The sequence below is a fragment of the Anguilla anguilla genome, chromosome 1 (assembly GCF_013347855.1).
Source record: "Anguilla anguilla isolate fAngAng1 chromosome 1, fAngAng1.pri, whole genome shotgun sequence".
Lineage (NCBI taxonomy): Eukaryota > Metazoa > Chordata > Actinopteri > Anguilliformes > Anguillidae > Anguilla > Anguilla anguilla.
The window spans coordinates 50,729,030-50,756,555 of record NC_049201.1 but is presented as its reverse complement, the minus strand read 5'-3'; the positions used below and the strand labels follow the sequence as shown (position 1 = coordinate 50,756,555).

At 42.0% G+C, this 27,526-nt stretch overlaps 1 protein-coding gene across 2 annotated transcripts in view; it reads right to left on the bottom strand.

Moving 5' to 3' along the window:
- The window catches only part of rspo2 (R-spondin 2), a 54,514-nt gene that overhangs the window by 13,768 nt on the left and 13,220 nt on the right, over nucleotides 1-27,526 (bottom strand). For both annotated transcript variants that reach the window (XM_035410126.1, XM_035410136.1), the window contains exons 3-5: nucleotides 15,140-15,328; nucleotides 7,265-7,408; nucleotides 6,633-6,824 (exon numbers count right to left, since the gene is read on the bottom strand). In XM_035410126.1, the coding sequence (XP_035266017.1) occupies nucleotides 6,633-6,824; nucleotides 7,265-7,408; nucleotides 15,140-15,328 (525 nt within the window). The remainder of the gene's footprint in view (nucleotides 1-6,632; nucleotides 6,825-7,264; nucleotides 7,409-15,139; nucleotides 15,329-27,526) is intronic.

Below are 27,526 nucleotides of genomic sequence, written 5' to 3'. Positions count from 1 at the left end.
TTGTGAAAGCCACGGTTCGTATATAACACATTTTTTTAAATCAAACGTGACAATGCCTTTCAAAATGGCCACCTTTTTAAAGGTGAGCATGAGGCAGATTATACACAATTAACTACTGAATCAAAGGATTCTTGTTTTAAGTTTGTTGCAATGGAACTGACAGAAGGTTTCAAGACAGAGGATACATATTAAGGACCTCTGTTGTTTTGAAAAATATACTTGCAGCATTCAATTTGAAACTGAGTTTAACTGAATGCCGAGTTCCACATCATCTAACAGATATCACATATTTGTCATTTGAGAAAGAATATGCATTCTGGAATGGTACCATAGCTAACAGAAATATCTAAGAAAAAATATTTGTTATCTTTATTAAACAAATCATAAATGCAAATTTGTATTCAAGTGAATAAAGATTTATAAACACTGTCTGAGGACAAAGGACAATTCATTTTATGACTAATTTACCTTTTTGTTGAAGGGCGGATATTAAGAAAAATATGTTGTAAAACCCCTTGAATCCATTTTCTTGGCATAAACACATTCAACCATGTTTCTTTCAAAAAGGATTTACAACATACTCACTGTCAAGATGTTAAATAGAGGTCAGTGTTCAGTTAACAGCTCAATCAAATGTAATTAACTAAAAACAGATGGGAAAAATCATGGCAGCATACACAGATCTCTCCAAGTCGAGAGTACAGAAACACTAGTCAAAACCACATTTGAGACATTTCAATCAGCCTTTTCGACTTAACCTTGCTTATAATAATGAATAATGGGCTTTTTAGACAAGTTGAAAGCTGGAAAAAATCTTATTATATGCTGGAATAAATTACACAAATTTCGTAATTACTGTTATCATATTTAAAGGGACATACTATTGCATAATGAATAAATTGAATGTCTAGCCTGCGAAATCTTACCACATTTTCGACCACAATTTCATGGAATTTTCTTTTTTCTCACAGAGAATGCCAACTGTAGTTTCGCTGCAAGCTATACGCGTGATATCTCTTTAAAAGCACGTAGGCATCATCTCCCGTGAAAAAATAAAAAGGTGGAGGAGGTGTGTCCTTTGCAGGCCCCGCAGAGTCGGCTAATTAAATGAAGATTATTCCGTTGGCACACCGGTCACAACAGCCAGGGCGCGGGGTGTGGATAATCACTCCTACCCCGCGTAAGGCAATTAGCCTGATCGCTAAGCCCTGGGAAAGGCTCTGCGCGCTGCACGGCTGAATGTTTTTATACGGGACGGTCTGCGATATCGCTGATGATATACCATTAACCGTTCTCAATTTCGCCATGAATGGAACCTCGTCCGGGGCAACTGCACCCAGCTCAGCCGCGGACTGGGGTCCAGGGAGGCGGACGGGGGGCCCCCTACAGACAGAGTTTAACTGGTTTCCTCGCTTGCGAGGGAGAGCAGAAGCGAGAGCGCCGCCTGTTTGCTTTGGGCCCGTCTCGTCTCGCCGCTGACGGGCTCACGCTCCATAAGACGTGAACTAGGCCTCTGCCAGCGAGCGCGTCTGTGCTTCAGCGCTGGCTCGCGCGGGGCACATCTGACACAACAAGCTTCAGGAACGGATTTGGAGTTTGCCTTTCCAAACCAAACACCAGCCACAGTCAAATGTGATCACGCTGAGTGCTTAATTGAAATGTTCAGAGGAAAACCGAGCCTGCCAGAAATGAAATATCCCCGCCATTCAGCCATAAACACAAATTCTGTGTGATGGAACATGCAAATTATGACAGGAAAATAATTCTTTGTCAGGTGTCGGGGAAAGGTATACGTTTCAAGAAAATGGTTCCACTTCATTCGAAACGGGCCCGAAGCCATTATTGCTCTCAGAGTTGTTTTACAGAGGACCTGTTCCAGACAGTTTCCAGATCCTGGGGCTTTGGACCACAAGCCAGCAGGTTGACCTGCTCAGTTCTGTTGTTCGGGATTGTAAACGGTTGTACAGATCCTGTCTTCGTCCCCTACAGTAGGCCCACGGTCAAGTCTGCCTTAACCGCAAACGTTTGGGCTCCGCGGTCAGGCCAGGTGTTTGATGTCCATGGCACCTCTTCAGTAAAGTGGCTGAGAGGCACAAGCCAGCTGTCTGTCACTCCTAGTTGTGTTCTGCAGCTCTAATCCACAATGAAGACGGTAAGATGTTATGTTACACAGCATTTTCCCAGAGACACGGCAGAAGCAACAGAGCTGTTTTCGGTTTAAACAGATATTTAAGCTGCATTTAATGAGAATTTTGTCCCGATCCATACCAATATAGCACCTCATTCTGCACACGCAGAATTAAGAGAGGGCACACCTATAGGAAACAGACAAAGAATACCATCCAAAATAAGCTGCTTCAATATGCTTTCGATTTCTGCTCAGCTACCCGTAAGCAAACTTTGGAAAGGCACTGGACTTTGAGTTATCCAGCGTGATTGATGACAGGGCACTATGCGATGCCCCCGATGAAATATCAGCCGGCTAAGGTTTCACCGTGCAGGTGTCTCCGGTTTCAGATGGGGTGATGTGAACCGTCATGATCAATACTTCAGCAGGCTCGCTCAGTGGAGGCAGGTACCTAATCCAGCCATCATTGAAAATCATTACGGGCTTGCACGAGCTCCCTCGTCACCATGGTGCCAAAGACTGCTTTGCCCTCTGCATCCACGCCCGGCCCCTGCAGAGGTTTTTCAGTCTGGCCTGCCGTCGCTGTGCACTTCCCGGTGCCACATGCGTGGAGAGCGAGACCTCGTTCACTCCACTTTAAGTGTGGGAAACGACGTTTCATTTCAACACAGTCGAACCGGACAGTGTGTATTTTTAAGTTCTGTTCAACAGTTTATCCGCTCAAAAACGTACCAGTTCCAAAGATTAAAGAGGCACTTTGAGGCATTAGCACAGAAAGTTATTTAAACAATACTGCTGAAATGGAACAATTTATAGGTGTATGTGTGCTGGGGGCGTAGTGACTGTTTGAGTATTCTGGGAATTGTGACTGGGAATGATGATAGCTTGAGAACAGTTTGAGAGAGCACAGCTTGCTACATGTCCATTTGTAAACCACTGAATATGATGACAGAAAGGAAGGGACGTCTCCAGGGGCGGCATTATGGCATCAATATTGAGCAAGCTTTTGACAATTTGTCTCGGTGGAGCGTTTCATGACATGTCTGCTCGATGTTACGAGACTGTCGCCTGTGGCGGTGGGCAGACCACCCTGGGGGCATGGAGAAGGAGGATTTCAAGATTTCACGCTCCCCCCTACCCGCCACCCCCCCTCCCCGCCCCAAAGCCCAGCCTCTCTTCCAGCAGCCGAGGGACTAAACGGCTCCATTTCGAGGCAGTAAAACAACATTCACATCTCTCATCATGACTCACTCTGCTCGATAACACTGTTAAAGAGCAGCGCATCTATTTCACGGTCACCAGAGCCGGGCTGCAGAGATCGCTTATCCTGCCCCGCGTGTGCAAGGTTTAAACTGCGGGAAGGGGATTTTCCTAAAAGACGTCTTCACGTTATTTAAGCACGTTCAAACGGGGCAGACGCGATGCTGCCGTACCTACCCTCGACAAATCCTACGGTCCTTCTCAATGCTTTTTTCTACATTCTTTTTATTTCCTGCCTCTGCTTAATCCATCACAATCTGCAAAATCTGCAGTTATGTCATCTGATACTTAGCGTGAAATGCCTCTGTCTGTGTACGTCTTTGCTAAGTTATAAATCAGAATTTTCTAAAAAAAAAAAAAAAAAAAAGTCCTAGTCTTAAAAGTTTAATTTCTATAGAGCTGGAGTAAAATTGCCATAATATAATTTTACACAACATTACTGCATCTATAAAAGAGCAATAAAGCAAATGTATAGACTCTAAACATTATGTTTGAAGTCTGAGCATAATCCTATTTATGACTGAACACATTCGTTATTCTACTGAGTAAAACTGCTGTATTGGGTAGCGTTGGTGGCATTACGTGTCCAGAATCCGATGTATTGTAAGAGGTCAACTAGAAGGTTTATAAGGAATCCTGCTTTAATGAGTCCTTTCTATGAACCTCCTGAACTTTATCCTCAGAATATAACAGCTTATGAGTGGCCTACACACAGAACACTGATATGCCAATCCCTCAAGCACTGAAGTTTTCAGGTGTAGTCCTGACCCTATCCTAAAGAACTACAAGCATGGCTACAGCCCACCTTCCGCAGCGCCCTTGTTTGTGTAACAGAACATCATCCACTTAATGAGCCGTGTAGATAAGACCAGACCCCAACTGTGCGCGCAACACATTCTGTTTAAGATTTATGCCCGAAAGTCAACCGCAGGCATGACACACGGGCCCTGGGGACGCGTGACTGGGACCAGATTCGTGCATCCACCAATCATGCCATTAGAGCGGGCTGCGGACAGCAAGCCAGCATTTTTGAAAAAGGGGAAGCAAATGGGGGAGGCCCAGCCAACTTTCAGCGTGATTCACAACCACTGACCTCATGCTGGATAACTGATCCCAGTAATGGAGCAGAACAATGTCATATTTTAATTCAGGCTGGCTCCGAAATTGTATGAAAAGGGTCAAGTGCACGGTAACAAATAAATAAATAATACGAGGAGACAATTAATCACCAGCGAGTCAAACCGGTGCAAGACGGTGAAAGGAAGGGAACATGTGTGGGGTATTACAGCTTCCAGTGCCAACTAACGCCCACAATATCGCAGCATCGCATATTTTAAGAAACATACTTCATTACCTTTACAAGTTTATCAGTAAATAGTAATTTAGCGCACAGGTAACTTTCAATTAAGATATAACATAATATAATTCTGGAAAATATTTCTCCATCTCTGTGAAACAATGCTCGTTTTTTTTCTAGAGCTGTTAGGTATGCTTGGATCAACAAACTGTGTTAACAGAGTGTTAAAAGAAGGAATGGAGCAACTCAAAATCGAATCCAAATACCCTTCATCTTTGTATCTCACACCCGCTCTCTCATTTGGCGTGGACTACGTCTGATTCCAGACGCAAAACAATTAGACAGAAATGCAAAGCACCCTGGGATAAATCCCAATTCGTCGAAATCGCATATGTACATTTCAACGTATACTCTGTCAAAAACTAACTGTTCATTATTACAAAAAGTGATATACAGTATATCATATATTATATACAGTATTATATATAAAATCTTTCATTTGAGCAGTATATCCTTAGTATGAGTGCATATATTTGAAATATAGAGAAGTAATTGTTATGTAAATAATTTATGTTATTTCATACATATATGATAAAATATATTGTAAAATCACAAGTTTGAACATATGTTGCATGTATGTCCATACATTACGTATGTATGGATGTATTTTGTAATATTTGATATACACTTGGTATACACTTTGTTTCATAAATATTAAATATAACCCATTCTGTCTGACAACATGCATGATTTTATAGCATTTTTATACTTGGAAAAAAATGCAATTACATCAATTTCCATAAATCTGTTTGAACCGTCTGCAGAAAATCAACTACTCTTTTTCTTGGAGGTTTTTTTTCAAATTCCTCTTTCATGCAAAAATACTTTTTCAATAGAGTTGCCTTCACATTTAATGTGTACCATACTGCAAAAAGCCCCAAACAGAGCAGAGAAAACAATGTGCCACTGAGGAAATGTGCACTTATAACTTGGACACATTCCACAGGGCAGGAGGGAGAAAAAGCCAGCGAGTTCACTTAATTCATCAGCTATGGAAAAATACAGATATTTCATGCATAAAAACACTGGTGTAACCCAAAAAAACACAAAACAGGTGCTGGGTTGGTATTTTAGAAAGTCAACAGGTTTGAGGGCTAAAGTAAGTAAGAGTGGGGTCTGTGCTAGGGCACAGGGAATTCTGGGAGAGAAACTGTTCAGCAGATGTTCTGTGACTTTCTAAAGCTTCTTTTCATGGGTTCTACCACACCCCAGTGCCCCAAAAAGGCCATTTCCGAATGTATGCAAGCTCCAGTAAAGCAGAACTCAGTCATAGAGCAAACCTGTAAACACCTTACTGAACATGCTAAAATCTGCTAGAGCACTTCATGAAGATCCTTGGTCGGCATGTGAAACATAATGAACATATTCCTACAGTATATCATGTCTGGTACTGTATGACATTCTGGGACAAATAGTTACTAACTACAGTTAAGGCCTAGGTTTGCTTTCATCATTTCTCTTTCTATTAAGAGTTCAGCTATAACCAAGATTCTTTGTTTGATTTGACAACATTAAACTTAATTTTACATATTTGCATATTTGTTAGCCACTGCACACTCCTAAGGCCACTAAAATATAGCAGGGCTAAGAATTCTCTGCACGATCTGTTAATTTGGCATCCTCTCCCTGTACCCCACTTAAATGCATATTTTCCCAGTTAAACACAGCAACAAGTTAATATACAGAAGGGCTTTTCCAAATTAATTGTTTCCCACATTCCCCTTTAGTGTCCCCTACTTGAGTGGTCTTCCAGGCCTCTGATGAGCAAACCCCCATTTGAAAAGATGTGCTTGGGTTTACTCAGCACCACACAGGTGACAATGGTTGTGTTCTAGAACATTTTGAAGGTATAAAAAAAGGACTCCCTTGAAGCACAAGTGACCTTACCTCTTTTGCCGCAATGCCTGGTGGCCATTTTGCACCTCCTGGACTCGGCGATAGTCGGACAGGGTATTGTGTCCTTGGGCGGCTTTTTCACGATTTGCCTCGTCCTCGTCTCCAGACCCCACTTGAAGCCGCAGGTCTTGTTTCTCCTGGTGCAGGTCCCCCACTCGCTCCACTGGCCCACCTCGCAACCCTCTGTAACACGGCGACAGGGTCAATGTGGGACGGGGGGGGGGGGTGGGGGTTTCTTCCCAATTCACCACTCGGATCCAATAAAGATTTACCAGTCCCTATTCCCAATGTGATTTAATTATGCTCTTTATTTACCAGAGCGTTCAATCTCATTTTCTCCATGCATTACTCAAAATGTTTGATGGCAGACGCCTCTTACCCAGAGTGCCTGGCATGTCTCACATTTTTACATGTTGTACATTTTATACTGCTGGAAATTTACTAAAGCAGTTCAGGTTAAGCACTTTGACCAAGGGTGAGCGCTCTGCCAGGATTTTAACATGCAACCCTCCTTTTCCCTAACCCTGTTCCTTAACCACTGTGTCACAGTGCAATAAAACAGCTGAAGAAGTGTTTTTGGCACACAGAGGGAATTGGGTGAAGCACACCAGAAGTTCCCTTACCGCCACATTCCATGCTGTCCTCCGAAGGTGCAAAGCCTTCTGGGCACTCTTCAAAGCAGCGGCCTTTGTGCAAGTAAAATCCCGCTTTGCACTTGGTGCAAAAGTCTTTACTGAAGCAAGATTCACAGTTCTCTATCCTGCATCCTGTGAGAGAAAAGAGGAAGTGTTTGTCAGTACGTACAGCAATCTCATCTGGAACTGATATAAGGGGTCTTGAAAAGATTACAGCTATGACCAAAATGCCCCCTTGGAAAAAAAACACTCCTCAGTGAGCAAAACAATATTTCACTGCACTCGTTTTCCCTGACAGACATTTTGTTTTAGCGTGAGCTGGCGAAATGCTGCAGGGGAACGAGCGCTGTTGTGAATGACAACATTAGGGTTACTAAAGAATTACCTCACATTGACCTCTTTCAACACTGGAAGAGGAATGGATCAGGCTAACATCCCATGTTTTTGAAGCAAGAGAACAGATTTGATTTTATTGTGCGTGGTCGCAGCTGGGTAAACAGTTGGGCGTGAAGAAGAATGTTCGGTTTTGAAATATTATTGACTTAAATACTTTGCGCCAAAAGATATGCACGTTCGGTAACATTTTACAGCGTGCTGGGATATAAACCATGAATGTTATGCCTCTTCGGCTCAGAAGAACTACGTAGGCTGATGAAGGGCCTGGCACAGTGCAAAGCCCTTTATTCAACACAGTTGTCTTCGGAAAGGGATCTGGTCATCAAAAGATCTGGAGAACCTGACAAACTATGCTAATGGACTTGTGAAAGGCCACTCCATATTTATCGTCCCACGCACCACCCGGCCGCAGCGCGTAAAACTACAAAGCGCGCAGTGACACATTATCGTGATCTAACCCTGCAAATAGCACGTCAGGTCGAGCAAATTACATGTGTTGCATCACAAGGCTGACGTACTGGGGAGCATAATTAAAAAGAGGTTCCTGGAGATGTGTAATTTATGACACTCCTTAGAAGCTCAAAGTGGCTGATTATGAACCTGGGTTGGCTTGTTGTATTACGATGGACCGTTATCTGTCTTGGCAAGCGATGGTTTTCCCAATGTGCGGCCAGGTAGCATCTGTTCCTCACTCAACTCGTTATCATTGTTGTCGGTTGTATCTGTGTGTGCGAGAGTCCATGTTTTAGTGATTTCCAGAATTTCTGAAAAAACAAGGGCTTTGCTTTTATCTCTGACCCTTCCAGGCCCCAAAAAGGTTCTCGCAATCACGCCCCTTAATTATAACATCTACAACTAACCATCATTCCCTCTCGTCAACATTCCTCCACGAGGGGTCCTCCCCTTCTCTTTGAACACTCAAGTATGGCCTCTGCCCACTGGCTTGGGTCTCTCACGCTTCTCCCAACCAGTCTAAACAAACCCACCATCCTAAAAGCATTTAAACCGGTGCTGTCTCAGACACGCCCACAGAGCGGTTGTCTAATCGGTTCAGCCCAAAAGACCCGGTTTCCATTCAGGAGCACTTACATCAAGGAAGTGTTGTTTTATTAGAGATGTTGTGCTTGGATGAGCTAGATATGCTTTACTCACGCATCACTGACCATCTGAATGGGGCAACCTAATCTAGTCAAGTATTCATAGCGTGGTCTTTAACTTTCTAAGATAAACTCTTTTACTGCTTTTAATTGAGTTATAACGACTTATTCAATTTTTACATTGAGTCTACTCAGTTAAATTCGAATGCATTTAGTGTGTGGAGACAGTGTGTAGGAAACATGAACTCAGTTCCTGTTTGATCACAATTACTTCCTGCTTGAGCCTACTTCGCTCGTTTCCTATTAGAGGGCACTCACTTCCTGACGGAACACATTCACTTCCTGTCAGAGGCCAGTTCCTTCCTGTCAGAGCAAACCACCGAGTGCCTTGGGAATATGACCAGCGTGAGGCACCACATAAGCTGGCAGGCATATTAAAGGGGTGTCCCACGAGCCACATTGCTCAACCAAAGAAGAAGAATGTAAACTATGGCATAGGGAAGTGTTTTCCTTCCCCGTCCCTGCTGTCTCGTTGCTTCGTGCGTTTTCCCACGGCCGATAACATTCTACAAGTGTATCTTTTGTTTAATAAAGCCGTGCTGCGAGCTGGTAGAGTTACATGGCACTGTGGGGATCTTGGCGAGCGAGCAAGGCCACACAAACACGCGACGCACTGGTGCCCTTTGTTCTGCCTGTAATCTGAACTCTCGGAGTGTAGCGTCGATACACGTCCAGCCGAAGACTGAGGAGAACTCCTCATAAATCAGTGCCATAATTGGAGAGCAGCGGCACGTCTCTTCTTTGAAAAGTCCGTGATCGCCTACACGTCCTTCGCTGCACAAAGCAGAGGAGAGGAAAAACACATCTGGTGTTAATTTCAAGAACTGGCTTGTTGTGTGAGCGTTGGTTATTTACACCAACAAACAGCAGCAGTTGCCTTGTACTGAAATGCACCTCTTAGAGGGATAACTACAACTCAGGGCTGCATAAATACCTCAATGAGAGAATAGGAAATGTTTTTAAAAAACATTCCAAAAATGGATAAAATACAAAAAAAGGAATGATGTCCAGTGTACAAGGGGAGCATTGGACATAAAGGGTTGAGGGAGATGAGTTTTGCAACAATGTAGGCTTGAAAAACATACAAATACAGCAATAACTGCAAGGGTGCAAAGACACGGACAAAATCAAACTTCTGCTCTGGCCTATCCAAAGCTTGCGAGTGTCAGGTTCAATACTATAATGCTTCTCCGTGGTGTCTTTCCCAGCAGCAAGAAAGGCAGATGAACGGGCGAAGGTTGGCGGTTTTTCTTTTTTATCGGATTAACCTCAGTGCCACCTTTAAAGTCCTGTCTAGGTGCTTATAGGAGACTAATAAGAAATAATGAGGTCACTGGATCTGGCACGGTGCGCAGAATGCAATGGACAGCCATGCAGGCAATGTTCTAATGCCGTAACCGCATTATCCTTCGGCCCTGTTTCTCAATATAATTAACGCGAAAGCAAGAAAAATGCCCGGCTCTGACAGGGATCCGAAGGCAACAGCTTGTTTCCTCACTACATCCCACTGCGCTCAAGTGTGTTTCTGTCTTAGTCGTACATTTTCATGGCAAGCAATCTGCCAGTGGAATCCTCAAGCTTTCAAATGATCGACGGTTGAGGGTCCTATGGAAGGCGTGCCATGGTCTGTGGAGGGAAAACTATATAAAAAGATATCAGAAATGTGCTGAAAGGGAGTGACAGGTTTGGGACTCTGCTTGCGGCCTTCCCACAAGCCCCTTACATCATCAATCAGTCTTTTTCAGGCATGATTCCTCATATTAATGGAGAATAATTCACTGAAATTCTCCCGCCTCCTTCCTCTGAGAAGGGGGGCGGGTGATTCCACGAGCTGGAAGCTGCTGAAAAGTCACAAAGTTGCTCAAACGCTGAACCGGCGCGCTGTTGCCCAGCTGCTAGCGCACTGACAAGACAGACATCACACCAAGGGTTGTCTTCTCACCCTTCTGATCGCCTGGGCCGCTGGAGGGGTCGCTGATTCGACCTGCTTTTTTTCACCATTCCTTTGGCCATTGATGGAGGGCTTTTCGGAAGCAGAGCACAGCGGTTGTGCTGTGTCAGCTCCGTGCGGTGGCACGCAACCAGGCTGGGGCGTTCCCATCAGCAGCCCAACATGTGGGCCCACATGGCTTGGCTCGAGGGACCTGGCGTTTGAATGTATGACGAGGTCATTTCTAAGCCAAGGTACAGCAGATGAGCATCTGTACTAGGCATGGAACACACACACACATACACACACACACACACATACATTCAAGCACGCACTCACACAAACACACATACATTTACCACTGAACACAGACACACACACACTACCCAGCATCAGGAGAAAGAGGACTGGCAGGCTGTTGGCTGGTACCACAATGATAAACCATCACTGTCCCTGTGGCTTAGAGAATGATGCCACTTTGGACCTCGCTGAGTCAACTGGTGGTAATATTCTATGTTCCTGCAGAGCACTGCATTGAAGGCAAAGGCGGTTCAACTATGCATTTGTGAAACAAAGAGGTTCCTTTACAGTGCCTGAACACCAGGTACTGGACTGCATTTCCATGCGCCAGAGGTCCACCTCGAACCAGGCAAATTCCCTGGCTGTGTTTTAAAACGGGGCTAATGAAGGTGTGGGTGGACCCCATCCAACTCCCACACCCCTCATTAAAAAAACAGCGATGTAGGGGCAAGTACAACAACAATGGTGTTTGCTAACAGATTTTTTTATGACACAAGGCAATGAAAATGAGGCAATAAAATGAAAAAAAGAGAGAAGAAACATCACCCCAAGATGTCTCATGTGGCATATATACTGGCACTCAGCGAGCTGTGATATTTGAACCACACTTCCAGGATATTGGCAATCTCAGGCTTCACTAGCCTGGGTTTCCATTTTGGCAGGGGTGCATGGCACGGGTTACACTTCATTCTCTATCCATGGGGGTGGGCGGGTGGGTGGGTGGGGAAGAAGTCATTTGGGGATGACTTTTTTCAACGGTGTAGCAGCCTTCTCCTGCTAAGCTATGCAGGCAAGGCTTCAGTGAGTGCAAAAGTTGCTCGACCCGGGAGCCGAGGTGCTATCCAAAATATGTCCCCAACAATACACTTACTATCATAAATATAAGTAAAGTTGATCGCGGTCAAATTGTGAACGTCAAGTGTGACAAATGTGTGTTGGTTTTGAGACGAAGCATAGCTATTGGCAAAAGCAGTATGTAAAAGTACACTGAGCCATGGTTGACCTGAGATTACATTTCTAAGTAAAGGTTCTTGATTAAATATGATCTTACTTTATTAAATATGATGTTTGAAAAAAAGAATAAATATCAGTTGAGACACATTCACCAGTACTTTAGTTATGCACATATTATGTGCAGTTTATGGGGTGCAACCTTATTTAAGTCATATATAATTACACGTAAGTTTGTCATATTGTGATCTGATATGATCTATTACCCAATACATTGAATATGAAAAGGCGTTGTATTTGTATAATATTACTCATGTGGCCGCCCTATCATACTGATGCCATCGTAAAGACATTGTGCAGGCGCGCCCACAGATATTACATCAGCATCTCAAAACAGTGCAGCAAAGGGTAAGGTATAACAACTTGTGTTTTTATTTGAATCCATCTTCAGGAAGGACATCCGCATTGTGCTAGGCTAATGCTTCCATTTCTTTTTCAAAGAGGTACTATGGTTGGTTGGTACTATGCACTATGCACTACACAGTCAAACTATTAAACTTTTAAAGGGTATCCCACCAATGCCTAAGGCCACTGCCAATAGGCATTATATAGTATGTATGCATTATATACTAATACATAATAGATTTGAAATTGATTTGACATTATTTTAATTGACATAAAACTTTTCATAACATTCTTTTGTTTGGAATACATTATGAATGACCTGCTGGGAATCTTGAGACCAAACTGTTCCCAAAGCTAAGAAAGGAGTTTTAGCCAAAAAAGACTGCGGTACATACATCTGCAGGCTACCTGACTGCACTACCATGATTAATAAACTGTTGCAAGCTGGTGATCTATTAAGTGCTTCGCCAACAGTGGTGTAGAACGACCCATGTCTAAGAATGTATTTTCCACTGTTGAAACCCCAGACTGCGGAACATGGGGAGGGAGGTACTATGCAGTGTGTGTTGAAATGCACTCTCTAAACTGAGGAGGAACCAGGCTGAGGCTGCAGACTGCAGGGCTTTGATTTGAGCAAGTTGTGGAATCCTGGGAGCTTCCAGCCGGCCACAGGCAGTCTTTCTCTCTCTCTCTCTCTCTCTCTCTCTCTCGCCGTTTCACTCTCTCTCCGAGGCGAAAAACTATCTGTTTAGCTTCAGTTGCAGCAGCTGGCAGCCGCGTCTCCCTGCTACACAAGACACTGTGCGCAACAAGCTTCTCCCCTTGATGGAAGACACATGGTCAGGATTTGGCTGGGCCCTGTTGACAGAGCCTAGGGAATAAACTGGTGCATCGTTCTTACCGCCATTTAATCCAACAGAGGATTTTCTCTGTCCAAACAGAGGCTACCATTAGCCCAGTGAAGTTTTGTTTGGTTCAATTTCTGGTATACCATTTAGACCAATTAAAGTTTTGCGAAGGCCAACCAGCACCAAGAGTTTGTGTACTGTTTTTTTTCCTGTCCAACCAGCACTCGCAATTCTCATTTTCTCTCGTAGCAGTGGCTACAATTTAGTCCAATGGATGGTTGGCCCGGGTTGATAATGGGTGGGTCTGAACATAAAGAAACTATTATGTGTGCCTCAAGATCCAAACAGATGAATCTGAGAGTATGTGAACCTGTCATCTATAGCTTTGCTCTCACTAAATCCAGGGCCTTCCACAAAACATTCTTTAACAAGATAAGATCTCGCAGACGTACCATAGCGTAATGATAAACAACTGTCCATGGACTCATTTCAGAGGCTGCTTTTAATATAAACTATAACGGGAGTCGAAATCCCACAGTCAGGTCTCAGAAGGGAGACGGGCAAGGATCGGTCTCGGTCAGTGGTGGGGAGAGTTTGTTTTAACTGCGATCTGTGGCCGGTATCTCATCATCACATAGAACGTTTCCAGGAACCAAGAAAAATTTGCTTTCGCATGAACCTGATGGAATGTCCCATTATGCTGGATAAATGTGAACTATTTCAGATGGGAAAAAATCACGTAAGAAACACATGGACCAACACAAGGAAGAGGGTCAAAAGCAAAGCTGGATTATGAAGTCACGATCGCAATCACATCAAAGTAGACAACACTCTGAGATTTGATGCTACATGACAGTGCAGGCTTTTTTCCTGAGAAGAGGCGAAGGAGGGGGAAGTCCTAACACAAAGCGCTTCAGATTTCCGTGTGCAATTTCAGACTCTAACAAAGGATGGTGGACGGATTCAGATGGAAGCTTCACTGTGATTGGCTTCTAGGTCTTAAGTTCCCAGGCTCTCTTCTGGGACCTCGTTTCAACAGCGTCTGTCAGGATCTTGGCTTGGTGTAGGAAATGGGTTGTTATTTTTGTTTTTGTATGAAACACTCAGCCAACACCTCAGGCTTTCTATAAACCTATGAAGCAGTTTTTTTCAAGCCCCATTCAATGTTAAAATAAAGTTACAAGATGGTGAAGTATTTGTGGGTATGTGGTGTGTGTATGTAGGGGGGAGGGGGTATAATGTTTTAGCTCATTGAATTATTGTATTATTGTTTACTGAAAGCCATGAGGTCTCTTCTTTCTCTTTTGTTTCCCATCAATAAAACCTGACTTGGAGGGTGTAAATAAAGTAAACGTTGACTGTTTTAAGTTAGTGAACTGAAACACGCCTGTTAAATGAATATGTAAAGGCTGCTTTCTTCCATATTTCACTAACCAAGCACAGACGTATAAAACTTCTAGAATATCAGTCATGAGGACAACTTTCATATACAACCCAATATAAAAAATAAAAATGAATGAATGTTCATATGCAATTCAAGTTTTTTCCCATCAAACTTATACAGCAGGATCACTGACTTAAAATGAAATTGCAAGTTGGTTCAAAGAGTGTCTTGCATGCATTACGATGTTTTCAGTTTTGTTTAATTTAAATAAATTGCTCGTACTTAACTGCATTGTACGCAGAGAAAAGCACCATCTGAGAAAAAAGCCCAGAAATGATTTTTCATCCTAAATTTTGGTCAACTAGCAACTGAAAGCACTGAGCATTCTACATCTGAAACATGTGCTGCCGGTAACACCACCTGGCCCCTACACTCCTTCGCATTGTGTTCATTTTTTAATACTGACTGAGAAAGAATGTACATGGGACTTACTCGAGCAGATGTTGAGTTCTGGGGCCCGCAATCCGTAGTATCCAGACGGACAGGCGTGGAGGCACTCCCCATACTGCCTCATCCCCTCCCTCCGCAGGAACAAGAACAGCTTTGGCTGGCAGTTGAGGCACCCGTTATCCTTGGAGCAAACAGAGCAGCCTTTGCAAATGGGGTACGCTCCATAGCTAGCTGCAAAAAAGAGCAAAGATGCGTGTTAGCATACAGGCACATACCACTTGACCCACTGCACTAAAAGAGAACAACAATCTATCTACTACTTTGACAACAGTCTATCTATGCCACTTAATCCACTGCAGAGCCTGTCGGTCACCAGGAAGCGAATGACAGTTTCACACTCTAAAGACCACAAAGTACTACAGTAGATCTAGAGCAAAAGAGGACATATGTATCTTTCACAGGCCACAACTGGTATCTTGTCGGGTCATGGGACCTTTTTGGAAGGAACTACTAGAGTAGTAGCTCAAAAAATTATGGCTGATTTAAGCCTACCCTACAGTGGTTGTGTCAATGCAGAATTTTGTAGGGGTTTTTTTACACAAAAAGCATAAAAATGCAGGAAAAAAATGCTCTGCATTTTATAAATGCAGATATTCCAAGATCTTTTTTTAATATTACAACAGGCAATGACCCAGACTTGACCCAGAGCAAAATAATTTCTCCTGTTACTGTGAGCCAATCATCTTTAGGCATCTGACATTTGTGTTGTTTACTGATCATAATATTTACACAGCCGTTGGTAGCACTGCAAGGTTCAAAGAGAAAGTGCATCATCTGAATGAAAAGTCAAAAACGAGATGTCACGCTCTAGCTACCTGGGTCAACATGAGTAAATTAAAACAGATATCGCTCCAAGGGTTTTAAAAAAATATTATTAGTCTGTGTTTCAAAAATGTGTTTTGATCAGAATGCCAAAAACATAATTTGTATCTTATTTCATCCAACTAATCCAGATATTTCATCCTGCTTCTGTTACAAGTGTCATAATAAAATTATGAACAACATAAATTTATTGTGTTATAATTGTAAGTTGGCATATTACAGTTATTATTATCAGAACTCAAGTGAATTATTGTAAAACACAGATTTTGAAGACATTCTAAAGACACAGCATTCCATGGGTTAGCGTGACCACTGGCACTACCATTGGAAAGACAAGATCAACTGCACAACATTGCTAAAAATTCAATTTCACAGTCAACTAGAAATGTCAAATTTTCTCAAGCTGTCCTGAGACACTTCATTGCACTGTCTCAGATTTTGAATTTCATATCTATTTCATATATAATGCAAATGTTTAATGTTCATGTCTTAATGTCACATAATATCATACCCACATAATATCAGAGTTCAATTTAAGTTAGCAGACAACCACACAACCTCATGAAACAGTCAAAACCAAAAGACTCATGTTACAAAATGATATGAGTCTTGGAAATTCATAAACTCCATTAAAGTTTAGTTATGCAAAGGCCAATACTGAACATATATATTACCATAAATTATAATTTATATACTAAATTAACTTAACTGTACACTGTATTATTTGTTGAAAGTCAAAAGCCATGTCAATGTATGGCCAGATTGAATTTCTGACAGCAAACAAAGGGACAGGTAACATATACATGTCCCAGACTAATATTTCTGAACATGCAGGGCTACACCATAACCTCCTATTCATAGGAAATGCTCTTGGGCATACAATAATGCCAAACAAGAAACACTGCTGTTGATCTGAGCCAAATGTTAGCCCCCAGAAGTTCAGATAAAGTTACAGTAGGGAGAAGAAGACCAACAAAAATAAAAAAGCAATTCAGTAGTAACATACAGAGTAAAGATTGTTCATTTAGCCTGGCTGGATGCTTTACGTTCTCTTACCATTAAAACAACAGCAACCAGTTATTTTCAGAAACAATAGTACAATAGTCTACATTTTGCACAGCTACAATACATCTGGTGCTCTCCCCCATCACTATATTTTATATGGCAAGACATTTTACATTCTCTGAGGAAAGCCACAGCTTGGACCAAAGTGTAAAAAGTGGAAATATTAGAGACTAAACTTAACTGAACCAAATTGAAGTTTGAGAGAATACTTGTTTTTATTAAGATTCCAGCCTTTCCAGCTTCTACTGAGTAAGGTGCAACACGTTGTATAAAATGTGGTCTGTCTGCCATATGCATTAAAACAATCAACTGTCATCAAATAGTGAGCTTTAACACATTTACATTTTACAACCAGTTGGAACAGCTCCTTCGGTGGAGAATGCAGGCTGCATATATTACTTAAGGTTTATGCTCTGCCACAGCATGGATACAGCACCACTCACGCAGCGCAGAAGTTAAAGAAAGGAGGGTCTGTGGGATTGAGTTCTGCCTCGAAATGCAAAAACGGGAATGAAATTAAGTGATAATGGTGCCGATCTGCTCGTCTCCAGAGTGACCGCACACTGACACCTCATTGATCAAATTCAGATTGGCGCTGTATGGGTTCTCTGGCAATTTATCTTTCGCTGGGGCTGTCGCTCAACTCTGCTGTTTTGGCCGTTTCAGGCTCGTCAGAGTAACTTTTTTTATCCCATTTGCACACATTAAAATACTCTTTGACAAAAGAATGCAATTAGCTAGAATGTTGAGCCAATGTATACAAATAGTATACATGGAGGAAGAAGATCAAGTCAGGCCTGTTTAGAAATAGTCCATGACGTTCACATTTTCAATGTGTAATGTCACATCCAGCTTGTTCATAACTCATATGTGCACATCATCACACTTCCCAGGACTTCCAAGAAACTGCTAACTGTAAGCCTTTTGTGTCTCTCAGTGTGTCAAAATTTCAATAATACCAGAGCTTTATCAGCCAAAAGGCTGTTAAACTATGTCAGTGATATGTGCGTAGGAACAGTACTGTGTAACCGCGCGCTTCATATTTTTGGCTAAATATCAAGTCTTAGGTTCCAGGGATTTTCCTCCTCAGGTAGACATCAAACAACTTATGTCTGAACCTATTTTCTCTAGTTTCATGATTCCAAATCTTCCTCTGATAGGATAGACATCAGAGCATAAACTTCAGCCAAGGTGACACGTCATTATTAAGGGGATTTTATTAATACTAATCCGGGGGGAGGGCAAATATTCCTCTTTGTGCTCATTGTCATTGCTTTGTCTGTAGAGGAAGAGATTTGGGGCATTTTTGTGGATCCATATGACAGTCACACAGTCAGTTATGTAGGCCATATTTACAGTAAACTGACAGCAATGGAAAACTGGCACATAATGCTCCATCCTGTGAAACTTAATATTATCACCATGTTGATGCAGGCCTGTATATTTACTTAGAATTCATGTTGAATTCACTATGAAGTGTTGTTTTTCTTTGCTATCCAAAACAGAGGAGGAACATCTTAGCATCATTATCTCCATTTTAGGTTTGCTGACAATTATGGGCAACTACCATGGCACCTTCTAATTCCAGTGCCACTCATTGACTTGCTTAAACTAAAAGGACTATTTCAGAATACTGCATGTGATTATATACTGGCTTGGATTCAGTGAACATTCGTCTTTGCAATTCAAACGGTAATCTATTCAATGCAAACTTATTTCAACAATTGTGATGATCACTGAACTTACCAAGCTGTTTGCGATGAAAAAAACTAACAATTGGATTTAATTCTGACCTGAAAGCTAAGGAGAAATGTTGATAGAAGCCAGTTTCCAATAAATGTGTACAGCACAACTATTTCACAAAGGCCATTGGTTCAGAATTTAGCACACACAGAATCGCTTTATTCCTGTCAACTGCTTTTTTCTATCTTTGAAAGATGATGCAGGCTGAAAACCTGAGTGATGGGTGTATAGTATGCTCACCATGGCCGTGTTGATTCTGAAGAACACAACAGTCGTGTGTTTACAAGATTGTCACACAACCAGACAGTGTCCCTGGGTTCTGTAAGAACTCTACATATTAAGAGTGACAGATAAAAGCAGAAGGGGACACAACAAAGTTACTTTCATCCACACGGTGGGAACGACAACAAAACCGTCAGTGTTGATGTTATCGGGCTTTTAAGCCACTAGTCCTCAACCCTGATCCTGGAGGGGCACACAATCTGCTGGTTTTTCATTGTTGTTTTGTTCAGCAACCAACTCTGATCCAAGAAACAAAGTGAGTACATTATAAACAGTATAATAAGCTGCTTTAATTGACCAGCACTGATAACTAACACCAGCAGACCCTGCTGCTCTCCAGGGCCAGGGTTGCGGACCACTGCTAGAACAACTGTTTTTAAAAAAAAACAAATGGGTGCCTTTCTGAGAATCCAGATCTTGAGCTGAACATCAGTGTTCTGCGTTAGCTGTCTGAAATTACATTCTGATGAGGGATGTGTGACTCATCTGACCAGTGATGGTGATTATCTGCATTAGCTTTAATTATACTCAGCTCATTAATCAATCACTGCCACAGGATCAGCTGCTAAATCTAGTTGGTAAAGCCTTGACGCACAAGTTCAGACGTTCACAGGAAACTTACATCAATAACGTAATTAGCCGATTTGGCCATCACTAAGCTCATCTCTAATGTGACAAGGACCAGGGGCTGGGATATGACTCACTGAATTGGCCAAAAAATTGAAATATTTCTAATTTAATTTTCCTGAAGCCAGTGCTAATGGCAACCACGTGACATTTCTGGCACTAACCCCAACTCCCATCTACACCCCTCCCCCACCCGAAACCCCCTGGCCTTCACTTTGTTGTTAAATTTCATAAAAGACTGTTTGTCTGAGTTAATCTCACAACAGATTTGGATTAAGCCCAAAACAACAGACTGTAACTACAAACAAAATACAATGACTTTCGCTGTTTGGATCACACGGATCCCACATCCTACAATTATATACGGATAAAAGAGGGGAATGCACAACGGACCAGTAAAGCTTTTTTTTAACAGCTATTATAAGATTTTATGTCAGGGTCATGTCTGGGGAAGGCATTCCCAACAAAAGCCACAGATACAGTAAGAGAGGAACTCTGATTTGCTAAGTCTATGGTCTATCTGAGGATCCGCAGGCACCTGGACCAACTACAGACAATGTAAAACTGGGTGGCTGTGGACTGCACTGCTCTGTAAGCTGTGCAGTGACCACCCACTAAAGCAGAGGCTGACTTCTGAGGGTTTTCAACCCAAGACCGCATCTCGTAAAGCAAATATAAACTCTGCAGCACATTATGAAGAAATTCAGTAATTTGCGTGTCATTTAAACACTGTACAATCATATCACCAGATCAGTACTGTATTACTGTGATACTTTTTTATCAATATAGTTACAGTATGGTTACATTCAGAAACATCAGTTCTGAATGTTTATAGAGGACCTAAATCTAACCATTATGCCATTTTTTTCCATAACTCCAAGGTTAAGCAAGTTCAAGCAAATTGTACTACTGTTTTTGATGCACATTCTTTCTTTATATTCAGTGATTGACATTACAAAAGAATCTTTTTAGCCTGATTATATTAACTACTCAAAGTTACAGAGTGCCCTAGCAGCATACCAGCCATCACAGCCCTCTGATACATCTTCAACATGTTCCATGGGTGAAGATACTGAGTGATACTGAGCGTTGTTACTTTTGAGCCTCGTTTATGTTACACCAAATCACTGCATGCTTCAGAGTATAACTGTGAAACCACCAGTGTCTAATGAATAAAATGCATCTATAGCAATGTACTTACATTACACTAGAAAAATAAATTATCCAAGTGGTCTGGTCTGGTTTGGAAATTTTGGGTTCTTTCTAGATTACAGCGGAAAGCCTTAATTTGGCACTCCAAAGGAAAGGTTTTTTTTGTATGCCTGTGCGAAGCATCAAGTGTTACTGCATGACAAGGTAAAGCAACAGGCTTTTCACTGAATTGCAAACAATTGCAGAAAACAGTCATCGATTAGCCACTCCATTTTCAATCTCCATAAGGACAAATATAAATGAACTGTTCCTTTGAACAAAGGGCCTGTGCTGTTTCTAACACTAGCCTTATTATTACTGAGGTCTCTCAAAGACACATACCAAATGGAGGATCATTTATTATCATAAGGTCTGGTTGGATATCAAGTTAAGTTTTTATTTTTTATGATGTGATATCCAGTTTCCATTTCAGCATCATCTGTGCAATCGATAGCTTGCTCAACTCCTCCACTTAAAGTCTATATAGTTGCCTCAGAGGATTGAAGACCCCAGTTAGACTTTAAAGTATTAAACCGACCTTCAGGATTCATTAATAAAACAAACATCTATACACAACAGAACACAACTCTGTTAATCCCCCTTTTTAAGTCCAGCTTCTGCACTTACAGAAAAGGGTAGCTGTGAACCCAACTTTAGAAGACACTACAGAATTTTAATTGTGTTTTCTGGTTTGCTAGATGATTGAAAGTTGCCTCTTTCTTTGGTGACCTCAGCTGCAAGTCAGCATGTACTGCTTTAAATTGTATAGCTGTTGTTCTAGAATTTGTCTCAGAAACTGCAATACATCCACATTTGTGGGCCATCAATTGACAAAACAGCCATAAAGGCCAACCATAACTTATTCCAAGCCATCCAAAATGACCACAGCACCCAGAGAACACAGTATCTGAGAAAAAAATAACTAGGAATTATTGCAGACAGAAATTTATTTGGCTACAGCATAGCCACCTATTACCATTTCTCCCAGTCGCTGTGAAGTATTTGTTGTTTATTCAGGTGAGCGTGGGATACTTCAGCAGGCATTTCCATCCTTCATTCATCCAAAACAGATGCAGAATGCAGCAGAAGATGCTGTTTTTCGACTGCAAACAATTCATTCCATAGAACTGGAAGGCCTGGAAGTTTGTTTTTACTGCACTAATTAGTTTTGTTGTGGGTATTGCAGTCTCAGGTACACTTAATGGCTGAAAAAAGAAGCATTGGCCATTGCTGCCAGAGCCAGTGTGAAAGGGCCTGGCAACCCTGTGCCACTCTCACACACAAATGGTTTCGATGACATCATATGGCAACTCGTTAAAAGCCTTTGCTACTTTTAAACCATTAAAATGAAAACTACTTATCTTTTATGTGAGAAATTTGAATGTTCTCCCCAGAAATCTTGCTAAGAGTCATCAACTGTAATGAAAAAGCAATCTGGCCTCGTCGTTGTATTTATTCAATTTGTTTTAACCGTGTGGCGGACAGATGTTTTGCCATAAAGTTCGCGGGTGAATTGCAGGGGAAGCTACCCTGCCAAGGGTTATTTTCTCTTTATGTTATATTAGGGTGCTCTCCGACTGGACACCCCACTAGCTAAATAATGAGACAGACCAAAATGACATCTGAGCCAATTTACTCAAAATTAATATTCATCCAAATTATGGACAACTAACAGAAATTCACAGCAGTGCAACGTACTGTTCCAGCAAAATAGGGAGGCTGACATGTCAGTTAAATAGTGATGCTGACTTCTCTCAATTTGATTCTTCTTAAAGAGGCCAAGCAATGGAATTCTCATGTACCCATGTACTTTACATCGAATCAACTGTCTATTCGCTCATACCTGCATTGAACTAACCCAAAAAAGGCAGCTTACATTCAGGCGGAGAAGAAACATGCATGATCACTGAAGACCAGTGCACTTAGAATACACACACACACACACATACACACATATATATATATATATATATATATATATATATATATATATATATATATATATAAATACATACATACATACATATACTGGGCTTGTGAAAGGGAAACCTCAGCCCTTGTAAGCTACAAAGCCACAGGCTGGTTATGAGGTTTTCTCCTCTTATGTGGTGGAAATTGCACTCACCAACAGAACCATATATGTATACTTTACTTCATAATGTTGAAGCGATTATTGTCTCTTTTTTCCCCATCAGTAATGATTTTCAGCTTTCTGTTCATTCTATCCAATCACATATCATTAGATGAGACCATTTCCCCCATTTTCACACGTTTTAAAATTAGCCGGTCCCAGCAGCCCATGTCATCTTCTGCACTGAAGAAAAGCAGACTGCCCAACTCTGTCGGTGTTACACAATATCCAAGGATCTGGTTTTCTGAAACAAACATCCATTTTGAGTTAAACCATATTCTGGTTTATGCTATGCAAACCCGCTACCCTCACAGACTCCCAAACTGCAAGTGGCGGGAAAAACGACTCCTCGTTGTAAACTTCAGACTGCCCTGATTTTAACAAGCCTGGTGATTACTGTTCATTGTTCCGCACTGTGAAAGTCGCTATATGTAAGCTACATCAAACCACCCGCATTTTGGTGCCTATGACTTTACTGGTCACGGTTTTGAAAATCTCACTGTCAAAAATAAGAACGGAAGAAAAAAATATAACCCAAGCCTAAGCGCTGAAGGCACATTTCTGTTCTAATTTAGCAGAAAACATTTTGGACTTGCCTTTGTTATACAGCTGGAAATAGTCAAGATTAGGATATATTTTTTCAGCTTACTTTAACAGATTGCACTGTATACAGATGTTTATAATTTACGATAATCCTACTGCTTTTAATGATTTTGCAGCATGTGTCTGCACAAGTATTTCTTTTCAAACTTGCTCCTTAAGTCAACGTGTTCATAGAACAAAAACACATTGAGTACAGCAGCCATTTATACATCTATTTATGTCAATTTTGGGCAGGCAAATGCAGTAAATACTTAAAGCACCTTGTGGAGTTTAACAGTGAGCGATGAGGCCCTGTTGGCAGCAAAGGAAGTCGGAAAAGAACCAGGCGATCCGGATCCACACCTATTTCCATTGGCACAGGGCAAAAGAGGTTTGCGGAGTCTCTGATGTGGTGCAATAGGGTTTGCAGACTTTTTCCTTCTTTCAGGTATCTGGGGGATCAAACATTAGGGTGAGAACAGCGACGCTTGCGCGGTCGCCACCACTGCAGGTGTTCCTGCCGCTATGCTCTGCTCTGTGCTTTTTGGAAAATATGTAATTTCCTCCCACCCCCGATCCAGCGCCTGCTGCCTGCCCAGTCCTGCTTACCAGCCACCTTTCGGTCGCTGGAAGATGTTAAACCTCTCCGGTTTTCATACACGCGTTTCGTAGACGTTCACGCCATAAAAATACCGCTCAACCACAATCTCGTTTTCAAAAGGTTTGGCTCTCCCATACCCATTTCTCAGAGAGGCTTCATTTCCATAAACCGTGAAACAGGGCACATACCGAGATATTGCCTTATGTTGATGTTGTGGGATTGCTTCACACAAAACCTCATTAGTCACAGGCTACTTCCCAGCAAATCTCCAACAACCCAAGCCATATTGGTGAAATATCACTGGTTTACCTTGGCGGGGACATTATCAAACCTGACATAGTGTATTTTAGGGACAACCTGGAAGTATTCTCCATCTTTCAGTTTTAATTCCTCTGATTATCAAGGGTTTCTGCATGTCTGACTGGTGCCTCAAGCACAAATGAAGGTTCCAGGGGTTTATTAGTGCATTTCGTCATGGACTTGACTTAAACCTGGATACCTGGTGCAATATGTCACTAAACGTCTGGACTGGCTGACACTTAAAGAGAGGAAAGCTTCTCCATTATTAAAAAATAAGCCACAGTCTCTCTCAGTATTAATCAATGTGATGGGCTGTGGCAAAGTTATAGTGCCTTAGCCATGCCTTAAATGTTGGGCTCCAACATTATGATCCATGACCTTGCACAGCCAGTGTGTCACATTGCTATAACATGTTACAATGCAATAAGAATGACTGTAGAAACTTCCAGAAACAAAGGATCTGGCTGCATCGTAGACCTGGAGCCTCTGGCTTGTGCTCCTGCACGTCCGGCTTACTGACATGGCTAAATGTCATCCTCATGTTCAAAACTAAACAGGATCTTTAATCTTCATTCAGTCTTGATTTTAGCCCTATCACATGATCCTGATGAGGCCCGGACGCCATGAAAAAGAGTGCGTGCGAAAGCCTTTGGCTGCAGGCACTTTCAAGGATAGCTCAGGTCCCTGCCAACAGGTAGATATACATGACAGGAGAAGCTCTTCAACTACATCACAATAGACCTGTTATCTACTCACAAGCAGAACAATCTAAAGAATGGCCTCTCTACTTTAGTCAACTGCCGCATTCAAAAATATGACTGTTTTGACAGCTTAATTCATTAACCGGATCACAGTTTCCACGACTATTAACACAATTGCATAACTGAAAACTTGAAATCCTTGTTCATATTCAGCCAAGAACGTGCGTTCCATTACAGTAATTACTATAAGCGTAACCTTATTAGTGCTGGCTGGATGTGGTGAGCACCTTCAGTGATTTGTCAAGGTAATCATCATTACTTCAAACGACCTTCAAGTCGTCAGTTGTGATGAAACTTTTTTCAGTTTGTTTTGCGTGTTAAGGCATTTCAGACACGGGGAACTCCCCAAGTTCATTTTAGACAGAAAAGGAAATGTGTTTTCCTCTTTAAAAAAAGGAGGGTGACTCAAATTAGCACACCTGTTGGTAATTTATCACACATAAACCTCACACCTAATTTTCGCACCTGTATCCCGATTTGCTGCGAGTCCTGAAAGTAATTCGGTCACACATGCTTTTGTAAAATCACAGGCCTTAAAATATCCGTGGAGTAGGCTGTGGCTTCCACGTGTTTCCAGAGGACAACCAGATAGGTTGATCGGGCGAGGTCTGGGGAGCATTTGGAGGTATTACAAACACTAGACAAGATGCTTTTGATTTTTACACACCATGTTTCGACTCTCCTAAGAGCCAAGCACCACCTCCGCCATCCCGCCCCCGCCCCTTCCAATCAGGGCACATCTTAGAAAAAATAAAAACAGAAATGAATAGAATGCTTTTCTCTGCCAGGAAACATAAAAAAACAAAGAATGCTGGGGCTTCTGATCTGTCCAACGCCCCTCCCCCAACCAAAATCCAGAAGTGAACCGAACCCGTTCTTCAAACCTTCCTTCCTAGCGCTGGTGGCCCCCTACCACCCGAGTGCATGTGAACCATGCTGCACAGTTATACCCCATTAACCCTTTAACAAGATACACCCCCCCCCCCTTCCCCACATCCCATGTGGGAGATCTGAAGTGATCCTGAGGGTCAAAAGTGGAGTGCACAACAGGGGGACAGGGGCGAGGCGGGGTTTCGTTTTCACACATGGCCAAAAGAGAAAGGCAACATCAAAGCCCTCGGTGCCCAATCCCGTGGCTCCGTGGACCCGTCTCGTGCCTGCGTGAGGCGTATGCCGTTCCTCTTCTCCGAGCGCGAGCAGAATGCCTCCTGTTATTTTACAGGACTGTTCGGTAAAAATACACGCCTTTCGACTTGTGCGCGCTGCTTGTGAAACGCTGGACGCTGCCCTGATCATTCAAAATGTTCAAATTTGAGTCATTAAATATTTCATTCATATTTTCCAACAATTTCTAATAACATTCCTCTGTTGTCATACAAGATTGCATCTGAATTGTACTCTTGCACTCGAGTACACATTGATACAAATAATTTATATTACTATAAATGGTCATTTGTAAATCTTGAACATTTTGGGAAACCAGCTTGGCGTGTGTAACCATAAAAACAGACTCAAAAATGATTAGTCCTAACCAAGTGTTCTTTAAACTCTTCATTAACCTATTCATCAGCCAGCATGAAGCAGGAAAGCAGACATTTTGGCATTCAAGCCATCACCAGTCTAGCCACTTTTTAAAGAAAATACACCTTTTCCAGATTAGAAGATTTCCAGCGAATAAAAAGAGCACATTATTCTGTCAGGCTGAAAGTCTTACTCTGAGCAGCTCGCTGCGATCCGCAGTCAGCACTGTCCTTTAAAACCCGCCGAGCTGGTTACAGATTTATTAGACTTTCATGAAATCATCATGTTCCACTCAATTCAGCTGTCCATCACACTCACCCACCACAAACAAGACCTTTACATTTTCCGCAAAGGTCTTTGCACAGCGAAAAGGCTCTATGTTACTGGAAATCCCTATCCACAGGGAAATAATAAGAAAAACTCATACACTGCATATGAAATCTCTTGTAAAATCACACAGTTCCAGATCAACATCAGTATTAACAAAACTCTACCTTGGGAAACGGAAGAAGTTCCTACAACCATTTTTTGTCAAACTGACTGTTGTTCACAAGGGCATTACGTAGAACAAAATGTACTTAAAGAGATGTCCTTACTACGTTTAAGTCAATGCAACTGATGTGTGCTTAGTTGAGGAATTTAGAGAATGACTGAACTGCAGTCAAATAAAAGGACAGAACAATTTTTTGTGTTATTAGAACAGCATTTAAACATGTCAAGCCTTTGAAGCTGTTAACCAGTCA